The following is a 20,524-nucleotide window of genomic DNA, read 5'->3' as shown; positions in this document are numbered from 1 at the left end:
TTTACATAATATATGTGTATACTGTGTATATTTATTACATATACATACATACACACACATACAGTATATATTTTGAAAATATTTACATGTATATATTTATATTATGTATAAATCAATTTAATATATAAATAACATTTTTCTGAAATATATACATACATGTGTAAGTATTTATTATGTATATTATATACATAATAAATATACACGGTACACACACAAATATATTATGTAAACAAAAACTTTTATTTTGGATGTGATTAATCGCGATTAATCATTTGACAGAACTAATATGTGTGTGTGTGTGCGAGCGTGTGTGTGTGTGAATTTAAGAATCAGTATAAGAAACAGAATGGATATGGGTATGGATATTTATCAAGTGAAGTGAAGTGAAGTGAAGTGACATGTGGCCAAGTATGGTAACCCATACTCGGAATTTGTGCTCTGCATTTAACCCATCCAAATGCACCCACACAGCAGTGAACACACACACAGCAGTGAACACACACACAGCAGTGAACACACACACAGCAGTGAACACACACACACCGTGAACACACACACACCGTGAACACACACCCGGAGCAGTGGGCAGCCATTTATGCTGCGGCGCCCAGGGAGCATTTGGGGGTTCGGTGCCTTGCTCAAGGGTCTCACCTCAGTCGTGGTATTGAAGGTATTAAATGTAACAAATAATGGATACCAATAAATTAAAAAATATTTAATATCGCCATATAATTAATATGGTAAAGGTATATTGTGCATCCCTATTAAAAACAACTGTTGGAGCTTTGTCCTTGCATTCATTGGTATTTTTGGCATAACAAAGTCCTTTTCTGCAGTGCAAGGGGTTGTGGCCAATGTACTAAAAGAAAATCAGAAATAGGTTACACAAATTAAGTAATAATACTTAAAGTCCATCAGAAATTAAATTAAATTTCAATGGACTTTGATTTGGGATGCACTAATCCTAATACCGCTTACTATATAGTTGGGACACTAAGTAAATTTGGATATAGCCATGGTATGAGAGAGATTTTGGACAACAGATGGAGGATATTAGGGAAATCCACATGTACAAATGTGCTACGTTATGAAATCTACAATAAGGTTAAACTCCCAAGAACCTTTGGATTTACTTTACCCAACAGGATCACCTAAGCAAAATTAAGGTGAAGGGATATAAAGTGACAGGAAAGTTTGAACTTCTGCCAGCAGTTTTCTGCAGCAGGGCCAAAAACCAAGGTGCTCACTTTGCTGCACATTGCCCAGTCTGTGCCATCCGGATTTAGAAACAGGGATCGGAGCGAAGATATAACGTGTGATGTGCCCTTTCTTGCCAGGGCTGCCCAAAAGAGCAATCTGGTGCCATCTGTGCCAGGGAACACAACAAATCCTATTTTGTCAGAAAATGTTTTAATCATCCAAAGGGAGCCAGAGTTTGAGCGGCCGAGGCAGAGAGAGGTGCTCTGTGTTTGGTGCAGCCCAAGATCACTGGGTTATAAATCATGTGGGAGATCTGTAAATGTGTGTGTGAAGTGCTGTAAAATACCACAAGTAGTTTTTATATCATTATCAAAGTAAGAGTTTACACTTTCTCATGTCATTCTCAACTTGTATACTGACATTTTTGTTTGTGCAACACATGAAATGAATTTTCGTAGAATCTTTACACAACTTTTCTCATGAACATTCAAATACTGCAAAAATCCTATTTGTTCTAAATATTTTTGTTTTATTTTCCAGTTAAATTGTTTAATTGAAACAATACACATGTGCAGTACTTGAAAACTAATTAGGAAGTCAAGTTTTGTAGTGACATAAATGACAAAAACACTATAAATGTAGTAATTTAGGTTCCAAAATGAAGTCATTTACGTTGTAAAATTGTAAAGTAGCTTCACATTTACCCTTTGTGGAGAAAGCAATCCCATAATGCCTTTATTACATGGCCAGTGGGAAAATAAATGCACAATTGTGGAAGAGGTGAGAGAACTTTTGATTATAAACAAACATGTATGTAATTCAATACTGCGAATTATAAATAGTCCAGTCCCTGCTGAAAAAACATAAGCCTAAGCTGGTTTTCTGGTGTTAGCTGGTCTCCCAGTCTGGTCAGGTTGATCTGTTGGCAGGTTTTAGAGAGGTTTTGGACACTTTTCAACAGGTCAGGCTGGGAGATGAACTGGCCTCTCAGGCAACCCACAGCTTGGCCAGGCTGAAAGACCACTTTAAACCAGATAAAAAAAAAAAATCATGACAATTAGCATACCGTCTCAGAAAGCAGCCGTCTTTCTAGGCAGTGAGGCAGCATGCTAAATTTTGCACATTAGCTTAGCAACATGCTAATTCCAAATTCTATTAAATCAATTATTTCGCAAAAAACCTGCCCTCCAACTCTTGCTGTCTCTGATAAGCCATGCCGCTCTCACAATACACTCATGTTCTCATGCAGTGAAAAATACATCGCAGGAGAGAGGAAACTGACAACACACAGACAGACAAGACAGAGCAGGCTACTTCTGGTATGAAACTGTCTCAGCTTTAAAATTTCATCAAACAGTAAATACTGTTTTGTGGCTCTGTGTCGTGACAGAATATATTTTATTTAAACTGCAGAAGATTGCAGGGAGCTTGATTGACAGGCGATCTGGCCAACCATAACGCAGAATCCAAAAATCAGACAGGAAAATAGATTAACTTTGGTGGACTTAAACTTGAAAAATTGTATGTTTTGACGTCTTTCCACAGTTGAAATAAAATACCTTCTGATGTTCGTTATGATGTTCATTCATGTTTATTTCGTGCTTTAAGTAAATATGAAACGGCGATCAGGTCACGTGCTGCTGCTTGAACTGAGGCAATACAGCGATCTGTCACGACACATTAAAGAGCCACAAAATGGTATTTATTGTTTAAATTTCTTAAAAAAACAACAAAATTCGAAGGCTCAGTCTTTGTTTCATGCCAGAAGTAACCTGCTCTGTCTTGTCTGTTGGCGTGTTGTCAGTTTCCTCTTTGCTCCACAATGTATTTTTCACTGCATGAGAACATGATGTGTATTGTCAGAGCGGCATGGCTGGTTGGACATATCAACAGTAACTAAGGAGGGTGAGTTTTTTTTGCAAAGGGTCAATTGTGACTCGATTCTCCCTCAAAGACTACATGACATACAGCCAAAGTCTGAACAAATAGTTAAAACCAGTCTAAACTGGTTGGCTGGTTTCAGCTGGTCTTCCAGCCTTGTCATTGGTCATTTAGCAGGCTGGATTTAGAGGGGTTTTGGCGTCTTCAGCTGGTCTTAGTGGTCTAACCATTTAAAACCAGGAGAACACCTTGGCCAGGATGGGAGACCAGCTTAGCTGGCTTAAACCAGCGCTCTCCGTCTTAAACCAGCTAAAACCAGCCAATCAGTATAAATTGATTTTAGCTGGGGGGTTTTTCAGCAGAGTATAAAATCTGTTGTGAGTTGATTCTCCCTTAAAGCACTACAGTATTTGAGACATGTGAGGCTACATGACGGTTAGCATCAATTCTTGGAAAGCTGCTGCCTTTGTAGACAGCGAGGCAGCTCACTAGGTTTTGGAACAGAGCTGAACACATTAACATTCCCCTAGTAGCATGACTTTTTGACAATATAATCTTGCTTTTGATGGGTTTTATTTTCTCGTTACTCATTCAGTTTTGAGGCATAAAGATAAAATGCTACTGAAATGATCTCGATCCAGAAGAGTCACCCTCGTTATTGATGGGCCGTTTTTAATTAAGTCTGATTTTAATGCTCTTGCGATTAAGTCATTTTACCTGTTAATGAGATTACAGCAGATTATCAGATTATGCTGGTTTTTCACACAGATGACACTCAAGCATGCCCATAATACTCAGGGGGCTTTCATCACCTCCGCTGGGACGCTGTATATCGTGTGTGTGTGTGTGTGTGTGTGTGTGTGAGGTGTATAGATGAGGCTGTCCAATATCCCACCCACAGCGAGGCCGAATTATGCTGCATGTTGAATCATGTGGCTGCAAATATCTGATTTATTAATGCTTTGAGCATAAGAGCAAATGTTTTCAATAACATGAGGCATGATGCAATCTTCAGTATCAAAAGTGTATCAGACGTTCACTGCGCTAATTGAGTTTGTTCTGATTATGTATTCCACTTGATCTGAGGCGCTGGTAAACTTGAGCTGATCAATTAGTATAATAATGCTAGTGCCTATGTGTAAAAATGGTATGAGGTTTTTGGTTTGCATTATGAAGAGAAATTGCACTTTTGATGTCTCTAATGGGAAGAATTCAGACGATGTTCCGTTCACAGTTTATGACCAAATATAAAAGACAAAAGGTTCAAAGCTAAAATCGTCTATCCAAACTCCACTGAGACAGAGAAAACATAATACAAACCACAAAATATGTCTGGAGAACAAACAGAGGAACAAGAAATGAGCTGGAGAATTATCACAATCTTTAGAAATGGATTTTAGCCATTTGCCTAGGTTTTTTGCTTACTAGCCCAAATTAAGAGTCCACCCCTAGATTTAGAAAAATCAACAAGTTATATAAGGATTTTTCAAACCCCCAACCTAAACATCACAGTTTGGCACATAACCTGTTCTGCAGTGATTGTAGTGATAGTGCTAGTGAGAGGTGCACTTTAATTTTGATGGTGGGTTATGTGATGGTTTCTGCTGACACAGGTTCTGCTCCACGCTGAGGTCTGTCTCTGCGTTTGGAAGCAGCTTGATGTAGATGGTTCCAGTGGAGGGTCCTCTGGGAGGCTGAAGTGGAAGTGTTGGCATGATTTTGGCATTTTCCGTAGCTATGGGAATTTATTTCAGCAGAACAGGTTTGCTGTTTTTTGGGGGGTTTTTTTAAAGCCCAACAATAATTATCAGGATGTTGTGAAACCCAGAGAGACAAAAAACAAACCAAAAAATTCTGTGAAAAACTATATGAGAGCAGGAACACTGTGAGACAGATACATCACAAAACAGAGTCTGAATAGACTGAGCTATGTTGCTAGGGTGTTCTGGGGCCAGTTGCATTAACATAGCCACTATGTTAAAACGGCGTCTTAAGAACTAATTCGATCAACTAGTAGTTTGCAAAGAGGTAATCAGACTTACTTTTTGCACTCAAATAACACCATTCTCCCTTTAAAAAGTTATGACCAGCCTTAAAAAAAAAAACAGATAACTTTTTATAACTAGTGGTTGATGCAACCGGCCCCTAGTTGGTTTAAGTACATTACTGTGTGGTTGCTAGGATGTTCCGGAGTTTTTTTTTTTTTTACTGTGTTGCTATGTTGGGTCTTGGACATTTTGGGCACTTTTTAGTGTGTTATTATGTCTGAGATGCACAAATGTCGTGCTCCAGCTTTGTTTGAAACTATTTTCATTGGTGAAACAGGAAAGGAAAAAAAAACTGACAATAGTGTGTCTAAAATGTAACTCACTCAATATTAACTTGTTATTATTAAAATGTTTTTTGAACTGTTGTATAAAGTTAATATCACATTCGCGTTCACGCACACACGCTAAAATTGAAGAAAACAGCACTCTTGCTTGCTATTACTTTAACTATATCATATCTTATAAAAAAACAAAACCCATACAGGGATATCTGTTGCTTTCGTAACTTGAATTATAGGGGCATTTTAACTGCATCCAAATAGGCTTAATCATGCAGTGAATGCTTTTGGACTCAAGACGTGTTTTTGTTCGTTGTTTTGCAAAGTGAGTGACATAATTGTTATTGTCAGCTTGCATTTCATTAAAACAACAGTTACGATATTATCGCAGATGATAAATATGAACACTCATATTGCTAGGGTGTTCTGTGTGGTTTAACTGTGCTGCTATTCATTTTCTAGGATGTTTGTTTTGTGTTGTTTCTAGTATGTTGTTATGCGGTTGTTTTAGTGTGCTGCTTAATGACCACCAACAATAAGTACAGTATGAACAAAACCTGACATATCATGCTTTCATTCTTTTTATACTCATATCTTGAGTCATAATTGATATGAAGTGATGTTAATTAAATATGAAGATTGCCGAACATTGTTGAGAAAACACCTGTCTGACTGTTTTCACAGGCATATGCTGAATGTGTCCTGGGAGAACACTGACTTTTCCTTCAACAGTGATGGATATCTGGTCAACCCTTCCATGATCATAATCACTCTGGACCGCGGGAGACAGTGGGATAAGGTATGAATGTTTTAACCTGTAAAACTATAAAACATTTCATTTTCTTCTGCCATATTCGATTCAAAAGGTTGCATCTCCAATGGCATCATCAATTTTAATACACCTCTGCAGGTTTCATAGCCTTCAGGCTAGTTGTCAGTCAAAATGCCATAGATAAATAGCACATACACCTTAGCGTTATTACTTTGAAACGCATCAACCTTCACTTTTTTACGTTCAGAGAATGGAAATTGGAAACGTCCTATTAAACATTTATGTTTTTACCAGAGTTAGATGACATCGTCTGTGCACTGTCTGCTTTTATGTGCAAATCATTCTCAGATGCACTGCGTTTTTATAGTGGTCACCATGAATGATTGCACATCTACGCGGCTCTGTCCATCTTCACACATCAGCAATAGCAGGAGATACAAACTGAATTCAATTCATTCATGGAAATGTGCACAAATAACATTTCAGTGAGTACTTTCATGCAACCCCAACACTGTTTACAGGCCAGTGGGAAAGGTGCCCAAAAAGACTGTTTGTTTTGGTTCAGGGCCTCAAAAAACTGCGTCCAGCAATCTTTAAGCAATTACTCGCTATTGATATTTTCTTCAGGTTGGACTCGGTTCATATTGGGTGTGGAATCTTGCCCGAAGCTTCCTGGCAGAGGCCACACTTTTTCCCCTCCAGGTGGAGTGAAGTTATATCAGAAACTGAGAGTGATGCAATGTGGTGGTCTGGATCACCACAGAGAGAGAAAGCCATAAAAAATGGAACAAAGCTCCAAATGAGATGTCGGCCTGAGATTCTGGTTTGGTGTCAGACTCGACACAGTCATCACTTTGTGCTGAACACACGCAGACTGCTGTAATCAGATGCTTTCTGCTATTTAAGGTGGAATCTCATGACAAGGGGATTCTGTCACTTTTTACACTGATAAGATGTTGATACAGAGCTAGCAAGAGCGTTTTTCAAAACAACCAAAAATATATGCTTTTTTTCAGTTTAATTGGCATACATGGACCAATAAATAACATCCTCCCTGTGGAAAATTGGAAAACCTGCTCTTTCATAACTCAGGAGACTTAGTGGACTTAGATTAAATATCAACTTTATATAAAGTCTCAGCATTATGGAAGCCAATTTCTGCCGCTTATTAAAAAATAAAAAAGGTAATTGCAACTTTTAATCTCACAATTCTGATTTTTTTTCTCTGAATTGTATTATATAAGCTCACAGTTTCAAGTTATAAAGTCAGAATTGCAAGTAAATATCTTTTTAAGACTTTTTTTCTCACAGTTCCTAGTTCATATCTGACAATTCTGATTCAATTCTCAGTATTGTGAGATAGAAACTTGCAATTGCGAGAAAAAAGTCACAGTTGCGAGTTCTAATTTTGCAACTCGGAGAAAAAAAAAGTCGGAAATGCAAGATGTAAACTTGCAATTGCGAGAAAAAAAATCAGAATAGTGATATAAAAAGTCGCAGTTATCTTATTTATTTTTTATTTAGTGGCAGACACAAGCTTCCATACAGACGTTCCTCACTAGGGCTAAAATTGTAGACAGTAGAGATATTACAAGAATTTGTTGAAGAATATTGCTCTCCATTTAATCTTACTGCTGTTTTGGACAGTTCACCCCCAAAAATTGTCATTATTTACTCAACTTCATGTCATTCCAAACCCATTTGACTTTGTGGTAACACTTTATTTTAAGGACCGATTCTTACTTGTAACATGTTGCTTATTAGCATGCATATTACTAGCGTATTGGCTTTTTATTCTTACTTATAAAGCACATATGTATGTTCTATTCGGCATGACCATATTTTATATCCCTTAATCCACCCCATACCTAAACCTTACTATTAATAAGCAGCAAATTATGAGTTTATTGAGGAAAAATTTGGAGAATTGGTCTCCAAACTAAAGAGCTTTTTTTTTGTGGAATGCAAAAGGGATTTTTTTTTTTTAAGACTGTGCCATTTGCTAATTTCTACTGGAAACTGATGCTTTCAAGCTTCAAGCAAGATAATAATCCATAATTAAGTATCGTAAAAGTCGTCCATGTGATCTGTGTGTGCTATTTTTGTATGTAGTGTATGGTAGCTTTGTGTGATAAATAGACAAAATAGAAATAGTAAATGATGGCTTAGATTTTTCACACAAAGCTATCCTGTGGCTTTAGGAGACATTAGAAGTAGTATGGACTACTTTAATGATAATTTAATGAAGTTTTTGAAAGCTTTAAAATGCTGGATCCTATTGCAAGTGTATGGCCATGAGTCTTTCTCCTTTTGTGTCCCACGGAAGAAAGAAAGTCATATGGGTTCAGAACGACATGAAGGTGAGTAAATGATGACAGAGGTTTCATTTTTCTGTGAACTATTCCTTTAACAGATATTTCTCCCTTTGTGTTGTAGTCACTCTAGCTTTGTTATCTACTGTCTTTGAGCCTGATAAACAAAGAGTGAGATTTTTTTTACTCTCTTCAAAGAATGAGGCCTCTTTTATCCTGCTCACGTATTCACAAGGAGTCTTGGTGCATGATGAGAGCAGGCATGATGAACTTCTTTTGATGAAATGGATGGTCTCCCTGTGTTGTACACGTGACTCTCTCAAATACATTGTCCCTTGCCTCGGGTGGGAGATATACAATTCTTATCTATGGCTGTTTTGCACATCTATTTCAGTGCCGGGCTGAGAGAGTGCTTTTCCATTCCAGGCTTCTTTGCTTTGCTGATGTAATTTACTGTGCAGGTAATTTATTTGGCAGCAGATTGTACTTTTCAAACACAGTGAGGCTGAAGGCCGGTGATAACTCTTTCCTTATGACTTGGCTAGTGTCATCTTCCAATGACACCTTTTTGTCAGAAGCTGCTAAGGTGCCCTCAGGTGCGAGAGGAGAACATTAAGGAGGAGACACTAGAGGTTGGCCTTGCTTCTTTCGCAGTGCTGTGATCCAGAGTAAAGCCGCAAAGACCTTCTCCACTATGTCTGCAAAAGAATAACTGCAAGATTGAGAATATTGCATATTATAAAGCAAAGATAAACGGATTGCTCCTGTCTTTGTAGTAAATAAGTTGCATGTCCACTGACTGATGCACATCCAGTTCTGGGTATTGATTCTTTTCAGTTTTTGTGGAATTCTGAAAAGTATGATGACCATCATAATTACTGTGATCATCAATAATATGATAACTAGCAGTATAAATTACTTTATGATTATATGATAACTGACACTATCTAAATTAGTGCTACAATAACTAGCAGTAAAAATTACTTTACTAGCTCTATGGTAACTATCGCTATCATAATCCGTACTATGATAACTAGCAGTATAAACAACCTTACAGTTACTAGAAGTATGATAATCAGCAATATGATAACTGACATTATCATAACAAGCTTTGTGATAATCAATATGATAACTAGCAGTATACACATCTTTATGATTGCTAGCACTATTAAATTGTCACTATCATAACTATCACTATATGATAACCTGCAGTATAAACAACTTTATGGTTACTAGTGCTATGATAACTAGCACTGCAAGTTAACTGTTACACTGTCTTAACTAGTACTGTGATATTCAAGACTATCATAACTAGCAGTATATACTGCATAATTGTTAGCACTTTATGATAACTGACACTATCATAACTAGTACTATTAATAATAATCAGTACTATGATGACTAGCAGTACAAACAACTTTATGGTTAGCACTGTGATATAAGATAACTTTAACTAGTTTTGTGATAATCCATACTAAAACTAGCACTATAAAAACATTATAATTACTAGCACTATAACCAATGTTATCCAACATTATCAATTGTATGATTACTAGCACTATGATTGCCAGAACTATGATAATTGACACTATTATAATTAGCACTGTGATATATGCTATGATAACTAGCAACATTATGATTACTAGCACTATGATAATTTACACTGTCATAACCAGCACCCTGCTATAACAGTGTGATATAACCAATCTTATGATAAGCAACGCATTTATTATTAGCAATGCTGGCACGTTTGTGTTTCATGTATTTAGATGGTTGTGAAGTGACTCACTGAAGCAGGCGGCATTTATTATTCTAATAGCATAATAGCATATACAGTATATAGTATAGCATAATTGTTTACCAAATCTATGTTTGTATATAAGGACTATCATTTTCCAAAGAATCTCAAAGAACTGTGCATTATTTAACTGCTTATATGAGTTATTTTATGAGTTAGCATGATGTAACTATTTGTCAGAAAAGAAACCACACGTGGGATTCCAGTCAGGGACCGATTTCACACCGCATGACTAAGTGTGGACAGTCTCTTGCTTAATAAAAACAGTAATTAGTTTCACTCTGTGGTTTTGAGTTTTCCCTGAGCTGTGGTCTATATGCTGATGAAAGGAGCTAGCCGATATATTACAATTTGTCTATATTGCTAAGCACCATAAAATCTAATGAATATAATTATCACACAAAGATTACTTGCATCCGAACTAATAAAGTGTAACCGGCAGAAAGTGCTTATTCTGAGATTTGCATCGGCTTGGAGTCATTTAAATACAGCCTTGCTTTCATTTCCTTGATTAGGTTGAAATAGAAGTTCTCATATTTTATATGGTACTTTTCTCGGGGGTCTTGTCTTTGCTCTAACAGGACTAACAATTATGTGTGTTAAACCCATTGAAGAGGAAATTAACAAAAGCCTCTAATTCTGCACAATGAATATATAACAACCCAAGTGTAAACACAGCAAACAGAGAAAAATGAAGATAAACAACAGTCCCTCAAGTCCTCTATTTTGCACATTTAGATACTTAGAATGAATAAAATAGAGAGGGGGGAAAAAACATTTTGACAGTTTTGGATTTCAGCCTTTGTTTTATGAGTGTAAGCTATTTCTTTTAAACCCCATGAATAAATTCAACAGCTTTCAGCTTTAAGCACATTAAATTCTCTCTTTTTAACAGGTGGGGAATTATGAGTTTGGTATCCTGCAGATGAGGTATCCTGTCTGGCCACGTTATGGGAACTTTCTGGAGCCTGTGTCTGATAACCGTCACTTGACAGTGGCCACACTGGAGGAAAGGCCTTTTGTGATTGTCGAAGCTGTGGATCCTGTTACTGGCACCTGCCTCAGTAACACTGTGCCCTGCAGACGGCAGTCAAACAAGACAGAAGTGTAAGTAACCCTGTTTTTTTGATCTTCATAATGATTAAAGTTCAGCTAAAAAGTCAATTCTGTCATCATTTACTTACCCTCATGTTGATCCAAACCTGTATAGACAAAGTTTGGTTGAGTGCGCACGTTCACTGACTGAATTCTGCACGCTCATGAATTCTCTCATCATAAAGAAACACAGAAAATATGTAATAAAGAGACTCATTTTGCAGCTTCAGTGATTATAATGGGAGTTTTTGCATAACTTGTGCTAGACTACTCCCAACGCAAACAAATACAGAAACACGCTGCACATGCGTTGTCAAGCTGATAAAGATGTTTTCTTATTTTGCTGGTGTTTTTTTCTTTTTGCATGTGTTGCAGTGTGTTGAGCTCTCTTGGCCACTGTACTTCCATAATTTAATGCATTCTTGCAGAAAAAAACCATTAATGTATTAAAAAAAAAAAAAAAAAGTATGTGCACCTAGCCAGTGATAAGGTAAATACCCAGAAGCCTCTTTGGTAACCTTTTCCAATCAGAAGCTGCAGTGGTCATTATCAGCCAACCACAGAGCACAGTAAACTCCTGACATGCATGCTTGAGCACTTTATGAAAGGATAATTAAGGAGACCTGGGCTCATCTTAATGGACAGAGTTTTTATCATATTACTGAACAGAATGAGAAAACTGTTTCATTGCTCTTCTGTTGGATATAACTCTGATTGCAGATGGTCAGGTGTTGCTGTTATTTTGAGATGCCAGGTTTTTGCAATAATGAATTAGATAATGCAATATGAGACAGATGTCAACATGGAAAAGGGAAACACAAGGAGAAATGAAATAATTATTTTATTCTTCTTTAATTCTATTCATAAGTCTTCTATTGGCAGTTTAATGAGATCGCGCTCTACATGCAGTGCAGAAAAATGCTACTAACTTAACTGTTTCAGTATGTAGCATTGGAAAGTCTGATTAATTTGAGTGATTAGTTATAAAATTGTTAATTTGGTAACATTTTAGTATAGGGATCAATTCTCACTATTAACTAATTGCTTATTCGCATGTTTATTATTAACACATTAGTTGTTTATTAGTATTTATAAAGCACTTATTCTATATCACTAATCCTACACAATACCTAAACTAAACAACTACCTTACTAACTATTATTAAGCAGCAAATTAGGAGTTTATTGAGGAGTTTATTTAACACTACTTTATACTCTTGTTGTAAAGCTCTAGGATCAGTTTTCTGTTTTTGGTCCTTCACAGCCTGAGAACTGCTAGCGTTCAGCTCTGTAAAGATAACTGGATGCTCACAGGACTGTGTCTCACCTCATGAGAACTGAGTGGTAATTAGCAGTGCTGATTAAAGCTGCGCTGGACTCAGCGGAGGGTCTCAAACTCCTCACGCTCTGCCTCCCCTCTCCAAACACACACATGGTGTTATGGTAGGCCTATTAACATGTTATTTAAGACTCATTCCCTCAGGATGTTCTACTCATTACTTTCAGGCCAAATCTGAAGGGCTCCCGGAAACAGCTGAAGTAAAAAAAAAAAAAAAAGCATGTTACCATGGATGGGAAATAGACCTACAAGATCATTTAACAGTGGCCGCAAAAGAATTTGGACACTTACAGCATACTTAGATTGTCAGAATGTCGTTGCATTGCAGTCCATATCTGTCCAGATATGTTTTGAGGGGCTGGGCTGTCTGTGTTGTACTGCATGTCTGTTGGTGCTTTGACTGATGTCAAACAAATAGTTGTGTGGTTTATGGTGATGATAGCGTGTGCTATTGTGTGGGTGGGTGTTTAGTGTGACTCATTGCCTCTAATCCCCTTTATGCCACACACCATTAGTCAAGAGGTTACAGGGAAGGTTAGAGAGCGTAGAGTGTCATTAGAGCGCTCTCTTTCTTCCTCTCTCCTTTTCTTTCTCTCGTTTTTGTCCATCTTTATTAGTACTGCTTTCTAAGGCATGCATTTGAACAAACATTTTATATTAAGCTTTAAGTAACTTTGTAAGTAACTTAAGTAACTAGGTAACTTTCCCTGCACCATTTGCACTACTGAAATGATTGTTACTTTAGGAGAGGTGTGCTATAATATCACAATATCAAAGAGACGTGAGGCACTTTCGCACCACATAGTTCTAGAAATTTAGTTCCAAGAACTACTGTAGCCAGTATGGCTAGAGAACCAATTTCCCTCTCAGGCCATTTTCCTGGTTGCATTCGCACCGGGAGCAGGAACTCTGAAGCAGGCCACAGCGACGTCTTTATTCGTGGCATTTACAAACAACTGGTGAATGGAGGATGCTGTGTTCGGAGCAGTTTTTGCTGTGTGTCGTGGGTTTCATGTTAACGGAGTTGGAATGTAAACACACAATTTACACAATTGAAAGAGCATGAAAATCTGACTAAATCTCCTATGACAAATTGCAGTGTTGCATATCAGAAAAAAACTAAATGCTGCAGACAACAGGCACTGTAAATATCGATAACACTCTTTTCCATGTTTGTGGAGTAAATACTTTTACATGGCTTTTTAAAAATGTCGGGTAGCCAGGGTGTCATGTGTTTGGCCAATCAGCGTACACTTACATCACTGGTAGTTCCTGTAAATCTGTTTTAGATCCTACTCTGAAGTTGGAATGCAATTATGAGTGAGAACAGAACTTATATACTCCAGGTGTTGAGTGATGACTGGCTAGATCTATGAGTAATTAATGACGTGACAGAGTCTTCCCAGTAGAACTTGTGTTAGAACTTGTGTCGTAGTAGAACTCTCATTTCCTGCGGTGCGAATACGCCAAAAAGCGGTAACTTCCACCAATAGTTCTAGGAACTATGAAAAGGATCCTCCGGTGCAAAAGCCCCTTTGAGGTTGGACACTTTTGACTTGGACCAGTAAGTAACATCCCACCAGCCACCGAGCAACCCTTCAGATTTTCTTCAGGAAATGTTTAAATTCACCTCTGTACTGCTTACACTCACATTCACTCACACTCACTCTCACACAGAGAGAGAGAGAGAGAGAGAGAGAGAGAGAGACACACAGAGAGTGCGAGAGAGAGAGAGAGAGAGAGAGAGAGAGGAGTGTTCATGCTCCCTTTGTTGCCTGCAGTCCATGTTAAACCAATATGGAGGCCTGCTGTTGTTTTCCAGGGTTGTAATTCTGGTTGTGAATCCAGACTGAAGATCTGGCTGAAGGCTGTGCCGTTTATTTTTCCTCAGGCATTGTGAAATGAACCAGAGCTCTGAAAACAAATAATGCTCAAGTGCAGAAAGCTGAGCCAAAATAATGCTCCTAAAGGCACACATTTAAGCTCAAATCACAAGTGCTTGGGAAACATTTTAAGCGTATCGATTGCATTTCTCTGAGTAAGTGAACCTGTTGATGTTGCAGTCAAAGTGTTTCGCCACACTGTTCTGCCACACATCTCACTGGACATTTCTACCACTTCAGTAATGCATTAACCCACTCCCTGAAACGGATGCTTTTCTTCACTACAACAGCAAGAATCTGCACTTAATATTGATTTCTGCAATTACTTTCTGCTTTTTAGAGAGAGAATGGGAAGGGGACGGGATCGGGATTGGGAAATTTAGGAGTCGGGCTCAAACTATGCATTGTTTGCATGAACACCATCGTGAATTGTGATCGTGAATTTGTTCTAATATCAACATCAGGTTGGTCCTGTTATAGCTGTCAAACAATAAGATTTTACAGAAAAAAGAGGTAGTGTTAGGTTTAGGCTCTAAATATTTGTGTTTGCTCCAGTGAAAAATATTTTACAGATAGCCTGTTGCCAGATGTATTATTTCTACATTGGCTGTTGTAGTAATGAACTAAATTTATGTTCATGTTTTTGAAATAGATGTTTACCATTCATTGTCTTTCATGAGATCAGAATTCAAAACTGAAAACATTTGTGACAACAGCTAAAAATGAATTAATCATTAACTAAATGAAGCTGAAATCAAATGTAAATGTTAGATAAGAAATTTAAACTTAAAAAACTTAGTAACTAGTAATTTAAAACTAGTAATTTAAAAACATAAGTAACTTAAAATTAGACATTTTACCCTAACCCTAACTGAAATAAAATAAGTTGATGTTGAAGTACTAAAACTAAAATTGAAACCTAATTAAAATATGTAAGAAAAACTAATAAAAATGATAAACTCACTAAGATTAAAATGGAACCTGAAAATATAAACATATATTTAAAATTTCAAATACCAATAAATACTATATTTATCTGATTTATCTATTTTGATTTATTTACTTAATTTTATCCTTATTTAATTATTAGCACCTGATCTAACAACCCATTTTACCCACAATTGAAGCAACAAATGATGTAAAAACAATGTGAAATCTGATTTGATCATTTGAACTGATAAAAATGAACATAACTCTGATTATGAATTAAGTCAACCACATAATAAGGTAGTTTGGCTCATGCTTTCATGTGTCTGATTTCATGTATGTGTTTTATTTCCTGTTTCGATTTTCTGTGCCAGTAAACATGGAGTCAGACTCATATAACATGACTATTCAGTTTACATGTATATAACTTAGTAAATACCACAAGGCGTCCCTTTCAATAAGAACAAAGCGTCTGAGCAACAGTTTTATCCTGACGGCAGCATGTACAATTTCTGTACAGTAACAGCTCTTATCCAGTGATTCCGCACGCCGTTTCTCTTCCATCTTTATTTGTTTGTGATTAATTTGAGTTGGATTTGGTTTGGCCCGGCCCGGCTGTCCTTCCATCTGTCACAGCTGCGACGAAACACAGGGACCCGACGTGACGGCCACTACCCATCCACCCACTCGCTGCTGACGTCACGCCATGTCTCACCATCAATGCTCCTGTAATCCTCCCTTTTTTAGTTATTTACCATTTTTAGGTTCTCCCAGAGGATTTTCTTGTGTTTTCTTATGTGCATTGATGCTATTTAGACAGTATGACCATAAAGGCTCCTTGTTATACATCAGAATGCAGTGTTATTCCCTGTCTGGCAGTAGGAAAGCGCAAACAGCCTACGTCACTGCCATTAGACAGCGTGAATGGATTTATTGGAGCTGTCGTTAATCACTCGTGATTGGATGTGAGTTTCGACTCGACATTCATAATCGAGGAAACAGGAAACAGGCCAAGACTGAGGAAACAATGTAATGTTAATGAGGCACAGCCACCGCTGAAAGGTTTTTCATTTCACATTTCTGCACAGAAATGGCCTTTTTTTGTATGTATTTGTTGACTGTGGCAAATGGATTGGCACTGAACATAATTACAAAACTAGTCTGAGTAACTAATGACAGAAGCAAATAGATTATATACAAGACCTTGTTCTTGTTTTATGTCTGACCTATTTAAAACTTTTTGTGTAAAAGGAGCTGCACATAAAGACTAAACGTGCATGTCTAGAGTTGGTCTTAGCATTCTGAGATATTTTAAAAGCATTCAGACTGCACAGATGAACCATGTTCACCTTCATTGTGAAATTGGCTCATGCATGTTCTTGTTTAGAAAGCATGTAAATGTTTGCAGGGCTCAACAATAAGGATTACAGGGTAAGTGACTTGAATAATGGCTCATAAATCACTAAATCACCTCTTGCTCAATTTATCTTATAACTTTTTGGGATATTTAACTCACTTGAATTTCCATTAATCTATTATTGGTTGTGCTTGTTTCTTTGATTCGTTGTGTATTGGAGAGATGGCATGTTACTTTTCTAAGGAATCAGACTTACAATTTTGTGGAGATCTGTTGAGATTTGTTACACATTGCTTGGTGTGCTTGTGCTTCTTGAGATTTAGATTCAGATTTGCGAAAACAAATCATTTAAATTTTTTCATGTACCAGTTAAAAAAAAAACCCCGGAATGATTAAAATATTCATTTGCAAACTGGATATCACTATGACCAATGAGGAAAGATTGTGTCAGTTATTTTTTACACTTTGCAATCGCAAATGTAACATAAGCGTCTGGAGAAAAGTATCAGAGTAAAAACATCAATTTTCTCTTTTATATGCACTACAGTAAAAGTAGAAATCAACACAAATGTTTATACTCAAGTAAATTGCAAATATCCAAAAACTGTACTTCTCTCATGACAACTCTCAGAAAGTTTAGCATGGTAATGTATACAAGGCAAAGTTAATGTGTTTGGTCTTTGCGGAATAGATCCGTTACGCTGCTGCTGCTGTGTCAGTGCAAGTACCGATAAACATCCACAACATGCTGCTGTGAGCATGTAGGAAATACTGCTGCTGTACATATAACATATATGAAATAACCCCCATATATAACATACATGATCACCCTGTAGCAGATCTAGACAGGTGGAGCTGGGGAAGGTGGAGGGTTTCTGAAGCGTGCTGCAACTGCTACAGCAACCACTAGCCAAGTATCTGAATGTTGAGCAACAAGCTCATTGGCTGCTGATATGAAAAGAACCGATCAGCTGCGGCATGTGATGATGTGATTCTCTCTTGTGAAAACAAAATGACAGTTCTGGGTTTATGACATCTAAATGTAAAGAGAAAACTTTTTCTTTTTGTGCAATTTCGGTATTGTTATCGAACTTAAATAATATGATAATGTTCCTGTTATGTTCCCACAGGATAGTCGGACACACTGAGCCTTACACCAAACTATGCTGCAAAGGCTTTTGCATAGATATCTTGAAAAAGATCTCTCGCAACATCAAGTTTTCTTACGACCTCTACCTGGTCACCAACGGCAAACATGGCAAGCTGGTACGAGGGATCTGGAACGGTATGATTGGAGAGGTGAGGAAAAAAAACAGTTTTTAATTCACCTAATTTGCTTACTTAATACACATTGCTGGTCTTGTTTGGAAATATTTATTGGTCCTCTGCTCCACTAATATCACCAGGCCCTCATACTTTTCAATCCTCTCCCTCAAAAAAACAGTTATTTTATACCTGTTTTCACCAGCCAATGAATTCCTGACGGATAAAATCAAGTGCCATTCTACATTTTGTTAGATAAAATACTTAAGTAAAATGCTTTAAATGTTTTTCATATAAATTATTTTGATTCTAATGTAAACTAGTTCTATAAGTTCACACTAGTTCACACTGAACAAGAAAACAAAACCTAAATCTATATGAGAGAAAGACTGTTCAGAATGGATCTAAAAGCTTGTTCATTCCAGCGGACGTGACTGGCATTGAAATGACACAAACAACCTTGTAAATAAACATCTCCATCAAGCAAGTCGATGTCTGATGCGCAGCAGCGTCTAAAGAGTTTCAGACTGTGACTTGTGCTCCTGATTTGTCCATAGTTTTTTTTTTTTTTTTTTTTAGAAATACTATTGTACTCATTCAGGCATTATGCATGGTGTGGGTTAACCAGAGAGAGAGAGTCTGGACTGTAAATCTGAAACACACTCACATAGTGATTACTGGACTAGCACAGCCACAACAAACATGTTTCCGGATATTAAAGCAACAATTCAACCAAAAATGAAAATTCTGTCATCTTTTCCAAACCAATGACTTACTTTCTGCTGTAGATGTCTAGACAGTTTTTAATTAACCTCTAATCTTTTATATACTAAAATCTATATATACACTGAAAAAAGATACATTTTCACTCAGAATATGCATCTTTCTTTTCAGGTGTTTTATAAGCGAGCAGACATGGCCATTGGCTCTCTGACCATAAATGAGGAGCGCTCTGAGATCATTGACTTCTCTGTGCCATTTGTGGAGACTGGCATCAGTGTGATGGTGGCCAGAAGCAATGGAACTGTATCTCCGTCAGCCTTCCTGGGTAAGAAATATTACTGTAAACTGAACTAAAGTTAACACTATTAATGAACTAAACCACACTGTGTGACATTTTACAGTGAATTTACAGTATGCAGAAACATAGGACTTACTGAAAAATGGCACAGCTGGTCATGTTTTTACAGCTAAAGCACATGGAAGTGGAGCAAATAGTACTGTGTCTATACAGTGTAGCTGAAATTAAGTGGAGCTTTACAGTAATCACTAATTTGCCCTTTGATCCCGTACTTTACTGTTACTTACACAAATAGGCTTTTCAATACATCCTATAACAATTATTTTTATATTAGATTTAGTCATTTTAGTATTTCAACTTTTACTTGCCAAGGCAACATTAACACTACTAATGTTTCATACAATATTTATATTTTATCAGTATTAGTTAATAACAGTGACATACTTTTGGTTTGCAGTGGTTCTTTACCGACTGCAATAGTGTTGGTTTGTGAATCTTAAATCCTATGTTGACGCTATTTCATTTTCACTGATGTGGTCGGTTAGCCGTCCCATAAATCCTTTTGCATATTGTTCCATAATACTGCAAACAATAAACTTTCCCAGAACCTAGAATTCATAGTAAAATACAATAGCATATTGTCATTTCATAAAACAAGATGTAGTTATAAATATTTACAGTGTGTGTGAGAGAGAAACTAGTGTTTTTTCTTGTTTAATGGTGTATGAATTGAGTTGACTTTAATTTGCACGTATACAAATTTAAAAAGGTTTTACAGTCCTACTAGAATAAAAACCGTGTCATTTGGGAATAACGTCATTTGCTTCATCCGTGTTTGTCTCTCTCTCTCTCTTCCAGAGCCCTACAGCCCAGCGGTGTGGGTGATGATGTTTGTCATGTGTCTTACAGTCGTGGCGGTGACTGTGTTCGTGTTTGAATACTTCAGTCCTGTGGGCTACAACCGCAGCCTGGTCAGTGCCAAAGGTCAGTGTTCACCGCCTCTGCTAACTCTTCAGGAACTGTGACAGATGTCAGGAACAGTGGCAACCTGAAACTTCATCATACATGACAGGTTTGACAGAACATAAGCTAGGAGAAATGATAATTCATGTAATTAGAGGTGCATGCTCAGAGGCTATGTTTTCATAGCTCAGGTAAATTCATTGAGCTCTAGCTCTACTATATCATTTTGTTTTTCATAAAATTATTTTGGAGAAATAAAAGTAGACACAAATGAGATAACTGACATACAGTAGGAGCTGAGAGTTAGAGATCAATTAGTTTTGGAAGTTCATTTTGAGAAATCTAATTGCAGACTTTGGAAGGAGTCTCTAGCCTCTTAAGACCCGAG

General features: G+C 37.1%; 1 protein-coding gene across 1 annotated transcript in view; it reads left to right on the top strand.

Moving 5' to 3' along the window:
* The window catches only part of LOC306845604 (glutamate receptor ionotropic, NMDA 2C-like), a 62,497-nt gene that overhangs the window by 30,658 nt on the left and 11,315 nt on the right, over positions 1 to 20,524 (top strand). The window contains exons 4-8 of the mRNA XM_079378502.1: positions 6,092 to 6,206; positions 11,185 to 11,396; positions 18,020 to 18,188; positions 19,047 to 19,200; positions 20,032 to 20,157. Coding sequence (XP_079234628.1) covers positions 6,092 to 6,206; positions 11,185 to 11,396; positions 18,020 to 18,188; positions 19,047 to 19,200; positions 20,032 to 20,157 — 776 coding nt within the window. The remainder of the gene's footprint in view (positions 1 to 6,091; positions 6,207 to 11,184; positions 11,397 to 18,019; positions 18,189 to 19,046; positions 19,201 to 20,031; positions 20,158 to 20,524) is intronic.

The sequence above is a fragment of the Barbus barbus genome (assembly GCF_936440315.1).
Source record: "Barbus barbus genome assembly, chromosome: 3".
Classification (NCBI taxonomy): Eukaryota; Metazoa; Chordata; class Actinopteri; order Cypriniformes; family Cyprinidae; genus Barbus; species Barbus barbus.
Note: the sequence above shows the minus strand (reverse complement) of the source record. Positions and strands in the feature narration are given on the sequence as shown.